The sequence below is a fragment of the Equus quagga genome, chromosome 8 (assembly GCF_021613505.1).
Source record: "Equus quagga isolate Etosha38 chromosome 8, UCLA_HA_Equagga_1.0, whole genome shotgun sequence".
Taxonomy (NCBI): domain Eukaryota; kingdom Metazoa; phylum Chordata; class Mammalia; order Perissodactyla; family Equidae; genus Equus; species Equus quagga.
The window spans coordinates 127,361,732-127,375,917 of NC_060274.1; the positions used below are offsets into that span (position 1 = coordinate 127,361,732).

A 14,186-nucleotide genomic window follows, 5' to 3' on the forward strand; every position below is an offset into this window, starting at 1 on the left:
CAAATCCCCCCAATACCTAGTTGGATATTTTTAGTTGTGGGTCCTAGTTGTAGCATGTGGGACGCCACCTCAGGATGACCTGATGAGCGGTGCCATGTCTGAGTCCAGGATCCAAACTGGCAAAACCCTGGGCCACTGAAGCGGAGTGCACGAACTTAACCACTCGGCCACAGGGCCCGCCCCCGTTTAACTTGTTAAATGACTTACTTTATAGTACATATTAAAATATCATATACTCAGTATTTCTATCTTTCTACAGTGGTTTAAAATTTTTTTAAATAAGAATAAAAAACATGCAAACTATCTTTGACTTTTTGAGGAACTAACTTTTTGGATTTAACTTCAACGATATCGTTGATAACAGACTCCCCGCAAGGAACTCTGGCAAAGATCCTACAGATTACTAAGGTCATGTAACATCACCTTTTAATATAAGTAGAATAACATTTATGGAAGTTACAATGTTTGTAACTTTAAGCAAATACAGTGATAAATATATAAAAATATATCTGTATGAACTTACATCTTTCAGGAGCTTGGTCGATGTGTTCTGGACAAAGAAGGAAGAAGTGACTGAAATCCTGGAAGGTGCCGGCTCCAGCAGCACAAGGATAATGGTACGTCTGGGTACATTTCTCTTCACAGCATTTGATAGTGGCTCCAAGGTGCTTACAAAATGCACATCGCTGAAGGGGGCAAAGGGGAAAGAAAGCGCTTTGTAAAACCTGGAAAAGGAACATGCAAAGGCGGGGCTAGGAAGCTATAAAAACATCTTTGTAAATTACTACTAAAACAATCTGAACCTGCAGAATACCAGATAAAGGATCAGTTAAAAATAATAAAAGCTACTAAGGTACCCAGTTCAGCGCGGATCAGTTAAAAATAATAAAAGCTACTAAGATACCCAGTTCAGCGCTTGGTATAATACAGATTCATCCTTCCATTCAAGTTTGGAAAGTTAGCAATTCACTTTTTTTCTGAGGACTTCATCAAAACCACACAATTTTTTTTAAGTAGTAATATTGTTAAAAAGCAGTTTTTTTGAGGGTTAACAGTATTTAAATTCCACCAAGACAGACAATATAAGTATACACTATTTACAAAATCTCTTACTATTTCTCACCCTATCTAAAAAAATCAACATGAAGTAAACTAGTGGATCACAGAGTAAATTAATGAGGGACATCTCTAGGTTTAAAGGCACACATATAAATCTACACACTTCACTGTAGCAAACGGTTTCAAGTTTCTTAATAAAAGCTGGGATGTGTGGAAAAATGAAGTCATCTGAGTATCTCCATTTTCTCCTCCTATTCCAGTCTGCCTCCACTCTCTTAACAAGTGCTACAAGCAAAGAAATAGCTCCAAACGAACCACAGGGGAAGTCAAGGATGACTAAATGTGTAAAATGTCAGTATGAATTCTCGACAATGCTACACTTACGTACTCAGCTTTCCCTCAGGATGATTAATAAACTCTTCCTTATCCTCCAAAGTCCATTTTGGGTATCATTCACTTTGTGCAGCCTTTGCTGGGTGGCCTGTATCACACAGTATAAAATCTCTCTCTCTACAGAAGATGCCTAGCTGTCTATTTTGTATATACTTCTATTTTAGCATTTATGCCATTGCATAGTAATTATTTATTTGTCTTTTTTTCATTCTAGTCCAAGATCCTTGAGTAGAGGCACCAGATTGAACTATTTTTGTATCCATAGCACCATGGTGCTGCCTGACATAGAAAGACCCCAATAAACAGGTGTTCGTATTTATATATACTAAATAGACTTCACTTCTGGCAATCTCATTTGAACGAGTGGCCAGGAATAGCATAGCTGAAACAAATGAAGCCAAATGGGACAATCTGGTAAAATGGAGCCTCGTGTAACAGTGAGAGTTGCTAACATTAATAGGAATACCTTCAGATACTAATATACTGATTCCATCTTCTGCTAGTCAATCCAAGAATACAACAGTTTTTAAATTATAATTAACTTCAACATTTCACATGTAAATCTACAAATCTGTCACATGCCATCAAACTCCTCCTCACAACCACCAGTCCATTACAGTGAATCAACATAAAGAAGCTTAGTTCTCTTGGTGTGTCTTCTACAAATTTTGAGTGCAGTTAACAGAACACTGGAGCTTCTAAGTAATTCACAAACACTAGTTATATTTGTGGCATTTTAATATTATATAATGTCCAGAAAACCACAGACTAACACACATTTCAGTTCTCTTTTTGTACTCAAGGGTGTTACTGCATTAAAAAGACAGAAGAAGGGGGCCGGCCCAGCGGTGCAGCAGTTAAGTGCACACGTTCTGCTTCAGCAGCCCAGGGTTCACCAGTTCAGATCCCAGGTGCAGATATGGCACTGAGTGGCAAGCCATGCTGTGGTAGGCGTCCCACATCCAAAGTAGAAGAAGATGGGCACATATGTTAACTCAGGGCCAGTCTTCCTCAGAAAAAAAGAGGAGGATTGGCAGGTGTTAGCTAGGGCTAATCTTCCTCAAAAACGGAAAAAAAAAGGACAAAAGACAGAAGAAAAGAAATAAAGCATTACTTCTCTTCAGTAACAAAGTGCAATGACCAGCTTTTTGCAAATGGGATACATTTTTATGTTATAAATTCACAAGGTACCTAAATATGTTTAGTATATTAACAGAACCCAGAATTGACAACATGTATAACATCCAGGTAGTCGTGATATCCTTTTGTGCTACTGAAGGCCAAGAAAATGTTGAGGGATGAAAGTACATTTATATGTCTAATCAATCACTGAGAAGTTTTTATATTAACTCATTAACATAAAATAATTTCTGCTAAACTGTTAAAATTTAGACACTTATTTTTACAGCATATGTCAACTTTCACAGAAGCACTAAAAATAATTTTGGCAAATACAATATAATGACTTTTATTTAAGTGCATAATAAGGAAACAAAATAACTTAAATTGATCCTTTTCCCAATGTCCCTATCATTTTAGAAACATCAATATGTTCTCTTAATCACATTTGCAATGGAAAATATTACATGACATTAGCTAAACTACTATGAGAAGTCCTGAAATGCATCCAACATACTAATTTACAATAACATACAGAGATATCAGAGAGTAAAGGAAGGAAAATAAAATACTAACTGCATTTAAATGAATGCTTCACAGCCATCTGTTCTAATTACATAGCTAATGACAGACACTTGGCATTGAAAGAAAATGTGTATTTTATATACAGACTGGAATATATCTTTTTGAACCAAATAAAAAGCATTTGTAAAACTGTAGAAAATATCAAAGAATAAATTTCTATGGGGAACTTCTGTAACATCAGCACTTTCATATACCACATATTACAAATCAGGGAGAGGAAGGGAAGGTAAATAGCTCTTAAATGGTTTATCAACTAAACAATTTACCTGAATATTTAAAACTACTAAATAGCATTTTTTCCTACTTGTTTTAATTATTAAAGTAAAAAGTGAAGGAAAGGAAGAAAAAAAGTGTTATAAGATCCTTTGACATTAGCCCAAGAACACATTCAAAACAAAAAACTCTCAATGAGAATTCATATTGTCAACTCTAAGAATGAGTCTGAGGAACTTCCAAAACTTTTATTTCACTAGACTAAAATAAGAAACGATCTCTCAAAATAAATCTGTAACAGAGAGCAAAACAGAAGCAACAAAATTTCAGAGATTGAGGTAACAGATGAGTTATGAAATGGTAACAAAAGTTTACGGATATTCCAAGGTTCGTTCAATTAATTATCAAGTATTTATTGGGTATTAACTATGACAGTGGGCTAAGTGCTCTAAGAAATATGAAACATTATTAGGTTTCCCATACATGAAACTGTCTTTAATAATTACCAAAAATTTCTTATTAGTCGGCTGGGATTCTCCCAGAATGCAGTAATAAGGAATGAAAATAGAAAGCGGAGGGGGCGGGCCCGGTGGCGCAGCGATTAAGTTCGCACGTTCCGCTTGTGGGCAGCCTGGGGTTCGCTGGTTCAGATCCCAGGTGCGGACATGGCACTGCTCATCAAGCCATGCTGAGGCGGCATGCCATATGCCACAACTAGAAGGATCCACAACTAAAAATGCACACTTAGGTACTAGGGGGCTTTGGGAGAAAAAGGAAAATTAAAAAAAAAAATCATTGTTGTCTTTGAGGATAAAAGGAAGCAAAAACAAGGACTAGGGGGCAGCCCCTAGGAGCTGAGAGCAACCCCAGCCCAACACCAATAAAGAAATGGGGACCTCAGTGCTACCACTGCACAGAACTGAATTCTGCCATCACCTAACAAGCTTAGAAGAGGATTCTTCCGCAGGGCTCCCGATAAGCACCCAGCCTGGCAGACATCTTAATCTGAGCCTTGTGAGATCCTAAACAAAGAGCACAGTTGAGTCTGCCCAAACTTCTGACCTACAGAAGTATCATCTAATAAATGGGTGCTGTTCTAAGCCATTAAATTTATGGTAATTTGCTAGACAGCAATAGCTAACAAACAGAGCATTTCAAGGCCCTCCATGGTTTGGTCTCTGCCAAATCATTACTATATTTTTAAGAATTTTTTTACATTATACTTACATTACACACTATGTTCCTCACCCAATACTATGAAGTAAATAGGGTACATACTTTAAACTCCATTTTAGAAATGAAGAAGCAAAACTTCAGAGTCTTTCCTAAGATAAGCCTTCTTAAGCCAAGCATTCTAAGCCCACAAATGTGCCCTCTACCTACTGGGTCAAGGAAATAGTAAACGCTCCAGTTGACAGCAAGGTGCGTGAATCAGAAGCCCTAAACAAACAGCTGCCTAATAGCCATAATCTTTAACATAACTATGATAAAAACATGAACAAATCTGACTACATAAAACTTTTTTTACCTGGTGAAAACTCACACATCTCAAAAAATATCAAATGACAAAAAATTTCTTTCAAAAATGTCCTGGCGGCCGGCCCAGTGGCGCAGTGGTTAAGTTCACGTTCTGCTTCAGCAGCCCAGGGTTCGCCCATTCACATCCCGCGAGCGGACATGGCACCACTTGGCAAGCCATGATGTGGTAGGCGTCCCACATATAAAGTAGAGGAAGAGAGGAATGGATGTTAGCTCAGGGCCAGTCTTCCTCAGCAAAAAGAGGACTGGCGGCAGATGTTAGCTCAGGGCTAATCTTCCTCAAAAAAAATAAATAAATAAAAATAAAAATAAAAAATATCCTGTAATTTGAATTACAAATGTCTACTATTCTGATATATAAAAGTAAAGCTTATAAATTATAAAAATGAGTACAACTTAAAAATAGACAATGACACTTTTAACTGACTGTAAGAACATGCTGAGAATTTTGTCTTGGTTACATAATCACTTTTGCTTAGGTTGTAAGAAAAGAAGGTAGCCACTTTTGGATTAGAATTCCATGATATATTAATCTTCAATGCCTACCAAAAGAAATATACTGAAATATTCATAAAACATAATAATAGTCCCAAATTCAAAAGACCTCAAATGCCCAACAGTAAAATGGATAAACCACTCTCTCACAACAAAATAGTATACAAAAATTAGAATTAATGAACAACAATTACAAGCAACAACAATTGTAAGCAACAATTTGGATGAATCTCACAAGTATAATGGCGTATGGAAAAAGACAGATAGAAAACAATACTTACTTCATGAGTCCACTTACACAGACTACAAACCAGGCAAGCCCAGTCTATGGTGTTAGCAGCGATAACAGCACTTGCCTCTGGGGAGGCATGAGTACTCACCAAAAGGAGGCAGGAAAGGAATTTCTGGGGTGCTCTTATGATTTGTTTCCTAATCTGATTTCAGTTTATGAGTATTGATCTTAGAAGCATTCTTAGAAAGGTACGTCTATAATAAATGCATTTTGCTGTATATGTATTATACTTCTGTAAGAAGTTTTTCAGAAAATTAAGAGAATTTTAGATAAAGACTAAACTTTTGAAAGAAAATATATGCTTTTCTTTCTCATATGAAATTCTATATAAATACTAGTACCCTACCTGCTGTCTTTCTAAAGGTAGATCAAGATTTCTTATTCTTCTCAAGTAACTTGTGGTATATTAAGATATTAACTGGGAGAATCATATGGATGAATGCATTGTAAATCTAATTCCAAGATATTTGTCCCTAGCCAAAAAAGCAAAATGAACACAGGTAACTACCACATGAACCATCTCTTATTTGGTTATTCCTAAAAGCACAAAATGAAGTGGTACACATTATGAATCACAAGTTACGTTATAACAAGAAGATTAATTGTTTGAAACTTAGGGCTTTTAAAAATGAAACATCTTAATTTAAACATGTTTGTTTAACATGATATTAAAGTAAGATAACATCACATATTAGAGAAAAGAGTTAAAAACTTAGAAAACAGGGAAAGAAGTTAAAAGCTTTCATGAGGACAAGTAAACACAGACGTAGTAAAATCAAATTTAATTGGATGCATTTAAATCACGTCCTTTAAGAACATAAAAATGGGTATATTTGCATGCTTTTTGGTCCAAAACCTTGATGTCAACGGGTAGATTTAGCCCACATTTAAAACTAAAAGAAGGGTGCCCATCTGCTTAAAAGATTCCAGTAATAATACAAGAACGTCTATTCTTAGGAACAGTACACTGATAAAATGAGGTTATCTAAACAGAAATTACACACTTGAAAAGCTAGTAAATGTGTCTACACATGGAGTCAAGGCAGGTGAACCAGATTCTGGATGAACGAAACTACCATATACGACTTTGAAAACCAAACTGCATTTTGCACCTATCTCACGGAGAGAACTACCAGAGCAGACTTCCATTACTCTTCACTGACAAAATCCTACTTACCAAGCAAGAACTACTGGTAAAAATGATTATCACAGAAGTACAATCAGGAAAAATATTATTAACATTAATACCATAAATTAAAATGCTTGTAGCAGCTGAATTATGTATCAAGAGTATTTATACAATCACAGCAAATAACTGAAATATCTCAAAGTATCTTGTACACCACTACTGGGCTCAGAAAACGATGGCAAAAAGCAATGAAAATATTAAATCTCATTATTGATCTACTAGCTTTGATTATTTAATATTAGTATAGTTATTTTGGGTTTCTTTTAAATTGCACAAAATAAACAGTAATTTTTCTTTTAATAACATTTTAAGTTAGAAGAAAAATTAATTAAAAATAAAAGATACAATTATAGATTGGTTAGAGGAGTAAAAGTTTTTTAAAGTTATATTATAAAAGTGCTATTGACTTAAATTGAAAAATAACAATATGGGGGCCAGCCTGGTGGTGCAGTGGTTAAGTTCACACGTTCTGCTTTGGTGGCCCAGGGTTCACCAGTTTAGATCCCGGTTGCAGACATGGCACCACTTGACAAGCCATGCTGTGGAAGGCATCCCACATATAAAGTAGAGAAAGATGGGCACCAATGTTAGCTCAGGGCCAGTCTTCCTCAGCAAAAAGAGGAGGATTGGCAGCAGATGTTAGCTCAGGGCTAATCTTCCTCAAAAAAATAAATAGTAAAAACAATATGAACTCATGATTTTGAAAAAAATTTCTTTTCTAAGTGAGATTTATTTTTGACCATGAGACAAAATAATTCAAAGGAACACTAGCCTTTTAGAATAATGCTGGAACAACTTAATATCCACATGGAAAACAAAGAACCTTGAACCTCATCTCATAGTCTCATATCATACATATAATTTAACTATAAAATGGATAAATAACCTAAAAGTAACCTTGGAATATGCAAAGATTTTTTATATATGCTATAATGAGCATAACCTATAAAACAAAATTGAAAAATGACAAATGTCATCAAAATTAAACCCCCTGCTCTTCAAAAAACACTATGAAAATGAAGATGAGACACTAACTAGACAAAAATATTTGCAAATTACATCTCTAATAAATGGCTTCTATGAAGAATATATTTTAAAAACTCTTACAGCTCAATACTAAGGAGAACATATAGAATACATATATTCTACTCAGTAGTAGAAGAATATATTAAAAAAAAAACTTACAACTCAAATCAATTGGAAGAAGTTGAGGTGGGTGGTTAGGGGCAAAAGATCTGAACAGACACTTTACTAAAGATACACACTGGCAAATAAGTACATAAAGAAGTTCCATTTCACTACTCATCAGGAAATGCAAAGGAAGTCCACAATGAAATATCACTAAACACCAACCAGAAAGGTGAAATTTAGAAACAATGACAATATTCAGTGCTAGCCACTATGTAGAACAAATGGGACTCTCACACCCTACTGGTGGAAATGGAAAAAAATATGGGCAGTTTTGAAGAAACTGTTTTCCAAAGTTAAACATATACTTTACAACAAATCAGCAATTCCAGCCCTAAATGTCTGCATAAGAAACATGAACAGATACACCATGTTACATAAATGTTTATAGTATCTTTACAAATAATGGCCAAAAATGGAAGAAATCTCTCAACTGGTGAATGGATGACTCTCAAAACCATTATGCTAAGTACAAAAGACAGAAAAGGTAACATACTGTATGATTCCATTTATATATCAGTCTAGAAAAGGCAAAACTATAGGGAGAGGAATAGATCAGTGATTGCCAGGAGCTAGAGTGGTGGGAGGGCTGACCTCAAATGGTCATGAGAGAACTTTCTGGGGTGAAGGAAATAGTCTATCTCTTGACTATGATGATAGTTACATACATGACTGTACATATTTATCAAAACATGTTAAACTGTACCCTTAGAATGGGTGAATTATATTGTAGGTAAAATACACTTTAATAAAAGAATAACTCACACAGAAGAAAACAAATTTATTTATTTATTGGGTAATGGCAGACAGGCTAATATCAGAATAACTCTCTTGAAAATAAAATATATAAAACCTGAATAAGACATAAAACCCAACTACTTGAAGTCACTAGTGAATAACCAAAAGTAGGCTGGAATCAAAGCACACTGGACCCTTAAAAGGAAAAGAACATCACTAAGATTTGTGTTTAAACAGATTTCAACTAATGGCATTTCCTAGTGTGCGTGGAATGGGGAGAGTGGTAGTACTAGACCTCAAACGAAAAGCTTCAGCCTTACAGGTGTGAGAGGACAGATAAAGCTCAACAATACAAGAAAGGTGGGAAACTGAGGGCGAACCTTGAAAGGAGAGAGCCACAGAGAAGAGAGCTCCCAAATCTGAATAAACTCTCAAACCTTTGTTACACCCCTAAAATATACCTTCACAGACTCTAAGAAGCTCAGGGAAGGCAACAGCTGAACTGCTGAAAGAATTGAGTAGACATTTCTGGTGTTGCTGACAGCTGGAATGACATACTTTGAAGAGTCAGCCCAGCCATAATACAAACCTCCCAGAAAAAAAACTTGACATTGAATAAAAACCAGGTAACAGAATCCGGTATCTATAACCTATCATCTAAAATGTTCAGTATTCACTAAAAATTCCTAGACATGGGGAAAAAATAGGAAAGTGGGACTTACAATGAAGGAAAAAACATTCAACACAAAATGACAGGGTAAAAAAAGTCTCTAAGCAGGAGGAGAGTAACAGAAGAGACATGAAAATTACAAAGTAAAACCCAATGGAATTCTACAAGCAGGAATTATAATAATTTAAACTAAAAATTTCGGTGGATGGGCTTAAGAGCTTGGACATGACAGAAGAAATGTTCAGTGACCTTGAAAAAAATGAATTGTTTATCCATTCTGAGGAACTAAAAGTAAAATTACTGAAAAATAAATTAACAGAGCCTCAGTAACCTATGGGACAATAACAAACACTAAGATGCATGTATTTAGAGTTGCAGAGGAAGAAGAGAGAGAAAATGGGACAGAAAAAGTAAGAAACAAAAGTCAAACTTTTCACAAATTTGGTGAAAAGAATCAACTTACAGTTTTAAGAAGATCAGCAAACCCCAAGCATGAAGAATACAAAGAAAATCACACCTAGGCACATCACAGTCAGACTGCTGAAAACCAAAGATAAAGAGAAAATCCTGAAAGTACCCAGAGAATATCAGAACATTACATACACAGGAATAATGATACTATTGACACCTGACTTCTCATCAGAAACCATGGAAGAAAGGAAACAATGCAAGAACATCTTTTAAATGCTTGAAAGAAGAAAAACACATCAATCCACAACTATAAACTCAGAAAAGAAAAATCACTTTCAAAAATAAATGCAGACTTCCACTTCTAGACAAAATAAAGGAGATTCACTTTTCCCTATATTTTACACTAACTACAGCTAAAAACCTTGGACACGACACACAAGACAAACACAAGAAAACACTAAAAGGTAGAGAGAAGGCAGCAGACCAACTAGGGCCTCAGGTGCTGAAGAATTAAAAAAGCATAAATTCCGCAGGTTTGCTTTATGATTGATATAGATAATAAGGGCTGCTGAAGAAGCCAACAACCCAGAAACATTAACAAGTAAACACATCAAAAAAAAGCCTAAGATACACCTGCTGTCTCCAACCAAAAGAGCAGGAAAGTGGCAGGCTAGCAAGACAGAAAACTGTTAGACGATAACCAACCTATGCAAGCCAAACACCACAGAAGCCGAAGACCCACACTCATCAGCAAAGGCCAAAGGGAGAACCAAGACATCCCCTGTTTCCCCCAACACAGGGCAGTATCACAGACGGCTGGGTGAGGAGCCAGGACATTCATACCCACTGGACAGCAAGAATGCCTCCTCCCTCCACAGTGCCACTGGAGAAAAAGTGGGGAGAGACTGAATTCAACATCCACCCAATGATAGTGAGGTACCCCTACTCCTACCCCTCCCCATTGGGGTAGTGGCAGGGGATGCCTACTAGAGAATCAGAACTTAAGCGACTGCCCAGAGGTAACATACCCCTCCCCTGCCAACTGCAGTGTCAGTGGGGGACAAGTGAAAAGCAGGAACCTTCTGAGCCAGGGTAATATCAGCGAGGCACAGAAGAGAGTCTAAATGTTCACTCTTGCTCAGCATTCACTAGAGGCTCCTCCCCAACATGTCAATGGAAGCCAATTACGGAACAAACTTATACACACACCTGAGAGTAACAAAGAGGTACCATCCCTTTTGTTTTTTACCCCAAAAGCACAGTTTCAGATAAAACCTGGAAAAAGGGGGTAAGGGGAAGATAAATGAAATACAAAGTTTCATAACATAATACTCAAAATGTAAAGGATTCAGTCAAAACAATAACTTGTTACACTGTAACAAGAACCAGGAAAATCTCAATGGGAATGAGAAAAGACAACCAATACATATGAACACTCAGAAGACAGATGTTAGAATCATCTGCCAAATATTTTAAAGTATACAATGTAAAACTGCTTCAACAATAAATTATGAACTTGAAGAAAATGAAAAAAGAAATAAAGTTTCAGTAAAGAAACGAAGTCTTGGCAAAGAAATTAAAGATATCATGAAGAAACAAATGGAAAGTTTAGAACTGACAAATAGGCTAACTAAAGCACTAACTGAAAAGGCTTAACAATGGAATGAAGAAATTACCCAACCTGAACAAGTGAGAAAATAAGACTGACAATGATTTGAAAGGACATCTTGACCACAAAGTAACTTCTTATTATGTATTTGGTCTACACCTGGACTTTCTATTCTGTTCCAGCAATCTGTTTATTCAGGAACCTAATGCACATAGCTACTCCCCCTTCATTTTTCTTTAAGGACAGTTCCAGCTGTTTTTATTCTTTGTTGCCTATTGAAATTTAAATCTTACAAAAATTGCATTAAGGTTATAGATTAAGTTAGGGGATATTAGCAACTCCCTATCCAAGGACATGGTATGCTTTTAATTCTATTTGCTTCTTTATTGTGAAGCATATCAGACACATAGAAGAGTGTGTTTTTACAATTTAAAGTATTATCAAGAGAACATCTGTGTACCAACACATAGGATAAGACAAGGAATCTGGCCAGTGAAATCATTCACATGATTATTCCTGTCTGCTCTCCATACGTAACCACTATCATGGGTTTTGTGATAATTAATCTTTTGCTTTTTTTCAGATTTCTTACTGACTACATATATATGTCTAAACAATATAATTACATTTTGCTTGTTTTCCGCTGCATTTAAATAGAAACATACCACAGGAATTCTTTTTTGACTTAGCTTCAATTCGACATACATTCGTGGGAATCAACCATTTAATTTCTGTAGCTGTAGTCCATGCATTTTCATTGCTATACAGCATTCCTCTGGATGAATACATCACAATCTAATTATCTAGAAATCTGCATTGCTTCCAGTTTGTAGCTATAATTTAAAAAGAAAAAAAACTGCTACCCTATACATTCTTGTACATGTATCCTGACACACACGTACAACTATTTCCCTAAGCAGAAGTTCTCAGAGTGGTCCACAGACCTGAGGTGAATAGGTCCCTGACACCTTTTCAAGCCAAAACTATGTTCATAATAAGACGTTATTTACCATCTTCACTGTGCTGATATTTGTACATGGTGCAAAAGAAATGGTAGGTAAAATTGCTGGTGCCTTTGCAGTCATCAAGGCAGTGGCACCAAGCTATACTAGCAGTTATTACATTCTCAACTAGCTCTAAAAGTGTAGTAAAACTAATGCTGGTTTCATTTAAGAATATCACTTATGAAGCAGTAACATTCATTTTTAAAATCTCAATCCATGAATATACCTTTTAAATATTTGTGCAACAAAAGGGGAAATAAAGCACCAAGTAATTCTGCTGCACCAAACTATGAAGGTTTTCTTGAGGAATGGCACTTCCATGGCCATTTGATTTGTAAACTGAAATAACTGCTTCTCAATGGAACCCCATTTTTACATGACAGAAAAACTGCCAAACAATGATTATTCAGGTATGATTATGAGACAGATATTTCTTCAAAAATGAACACAGTGACCCTGTCACCTCAAGGAAAATAAGTGATAGCATTTGTGGCCAATGACAAAATTTAGAAAACTTATATCTACCACAGTAAGTTTGATTGCCTCCCAAAACTTCAAGACTTTTCTGATGAGATCAGGGTTATAAAAACAAATGTAAATTTTGTTATTTATTAAAATGTGTCAATATTTAAAACATCTAGAATACTCAATGAACCAATATTTTCCAAAAGACCAATTAATAATGTTATAAAATCACACGTGGGTAAAAGATACATTGAAATTATAAGATAATGGATTACAATATTAAAGAGTAAAGAAACATTCATTGATAAGGTTTCAGATTCCACATTGGACCAAACCTTTATGAAACTACTACTTGTCAAGTTTTGGTGTAGTATCAAACAGGGATATTTATAATTATCTGAAATGGCCATTAAAATAATTTTCCCTTTTCCTAGTATGTATCTTTTTGTGGCTGGATTTTTTTCATATGCTTCAACCAAAACAGCCTATTTCAACATACTCAATATGGAAGAAGATATGAGAATTCAGCTGTCTACTATTAAGGTAGACACTAATGTTTCAAAATAAGAGTGCATGTCCTCAGAACAAAAAGTTTGAGAACATTCTGTCATAAAGGTATATAAAAATGAGTGAAACTGATGGGTCAAAGAATAGATGTCTCTTCAACTTAACTAGATAATTACAATCTGTTTTCCCAAATGACTGTTCCAATTTTCACTCTGTCTCACCAGTAGAGTGTAGGAGTTCCCACTGATCCAAATCCACACCAACATCTACTACATTCAGACTTAATTTTTGCTGATCTGATAGGTATGTAATGCTATCTCTGTGCAGTTTCAATTTGCATTTCATGATTACTAATGGGATTGTGCACATTTTCATATGCTTGGATTACCTCTTTTCTAAATTGCCTGTTTAAGACCTTTAGCTATTTCTCTATTGGGTTGTCTTTGTTTTCCTTATTGATTTGTAGTTATTTTATATATTCTAGAAATGATTCCTTTTGTGGCCATATTTGTTGCTATTATCTTCTTCTTTTCTAGGGCTTGTGTTCTCACTCTTATCTTTTATTAACAGAAGTAACTCTTCTAATGTAGTTGAATCCTTCAATATTTTCCTTTATAGTCAATGCTGTGTCTTAAGAACTCCATTGAAAATGCAGTCTCCTATATTATCTTTTCAAAATTTTGTAATTTTATGTGGAAATGCAAAGGGCC

At 35.5% G+C, this 14,186-nt stretch overlaps 1 protein-coding gene across 1 annotated transcript in view; it reads right to left on the bottom strand.

The window, feature by feature from the left end:
• Window positions 1-14,186, bottom strand: part of KMT2C (lysine methyltransferase 2C) — a 267,769-nt gene that overhangs the window by 134,603 nt on the left and 118,980 nt on the right. Inside the window, exon 7 of the mRNA XM_046670589.1 lies at window positions 524-686. Within this exon, the coding sequence (XP_046526545.1) occupies window positions 524-686 (163 nt within the window). The remainder of the gene's footprint in view (window positions 1-523; window positions 687-14,186) is intronic.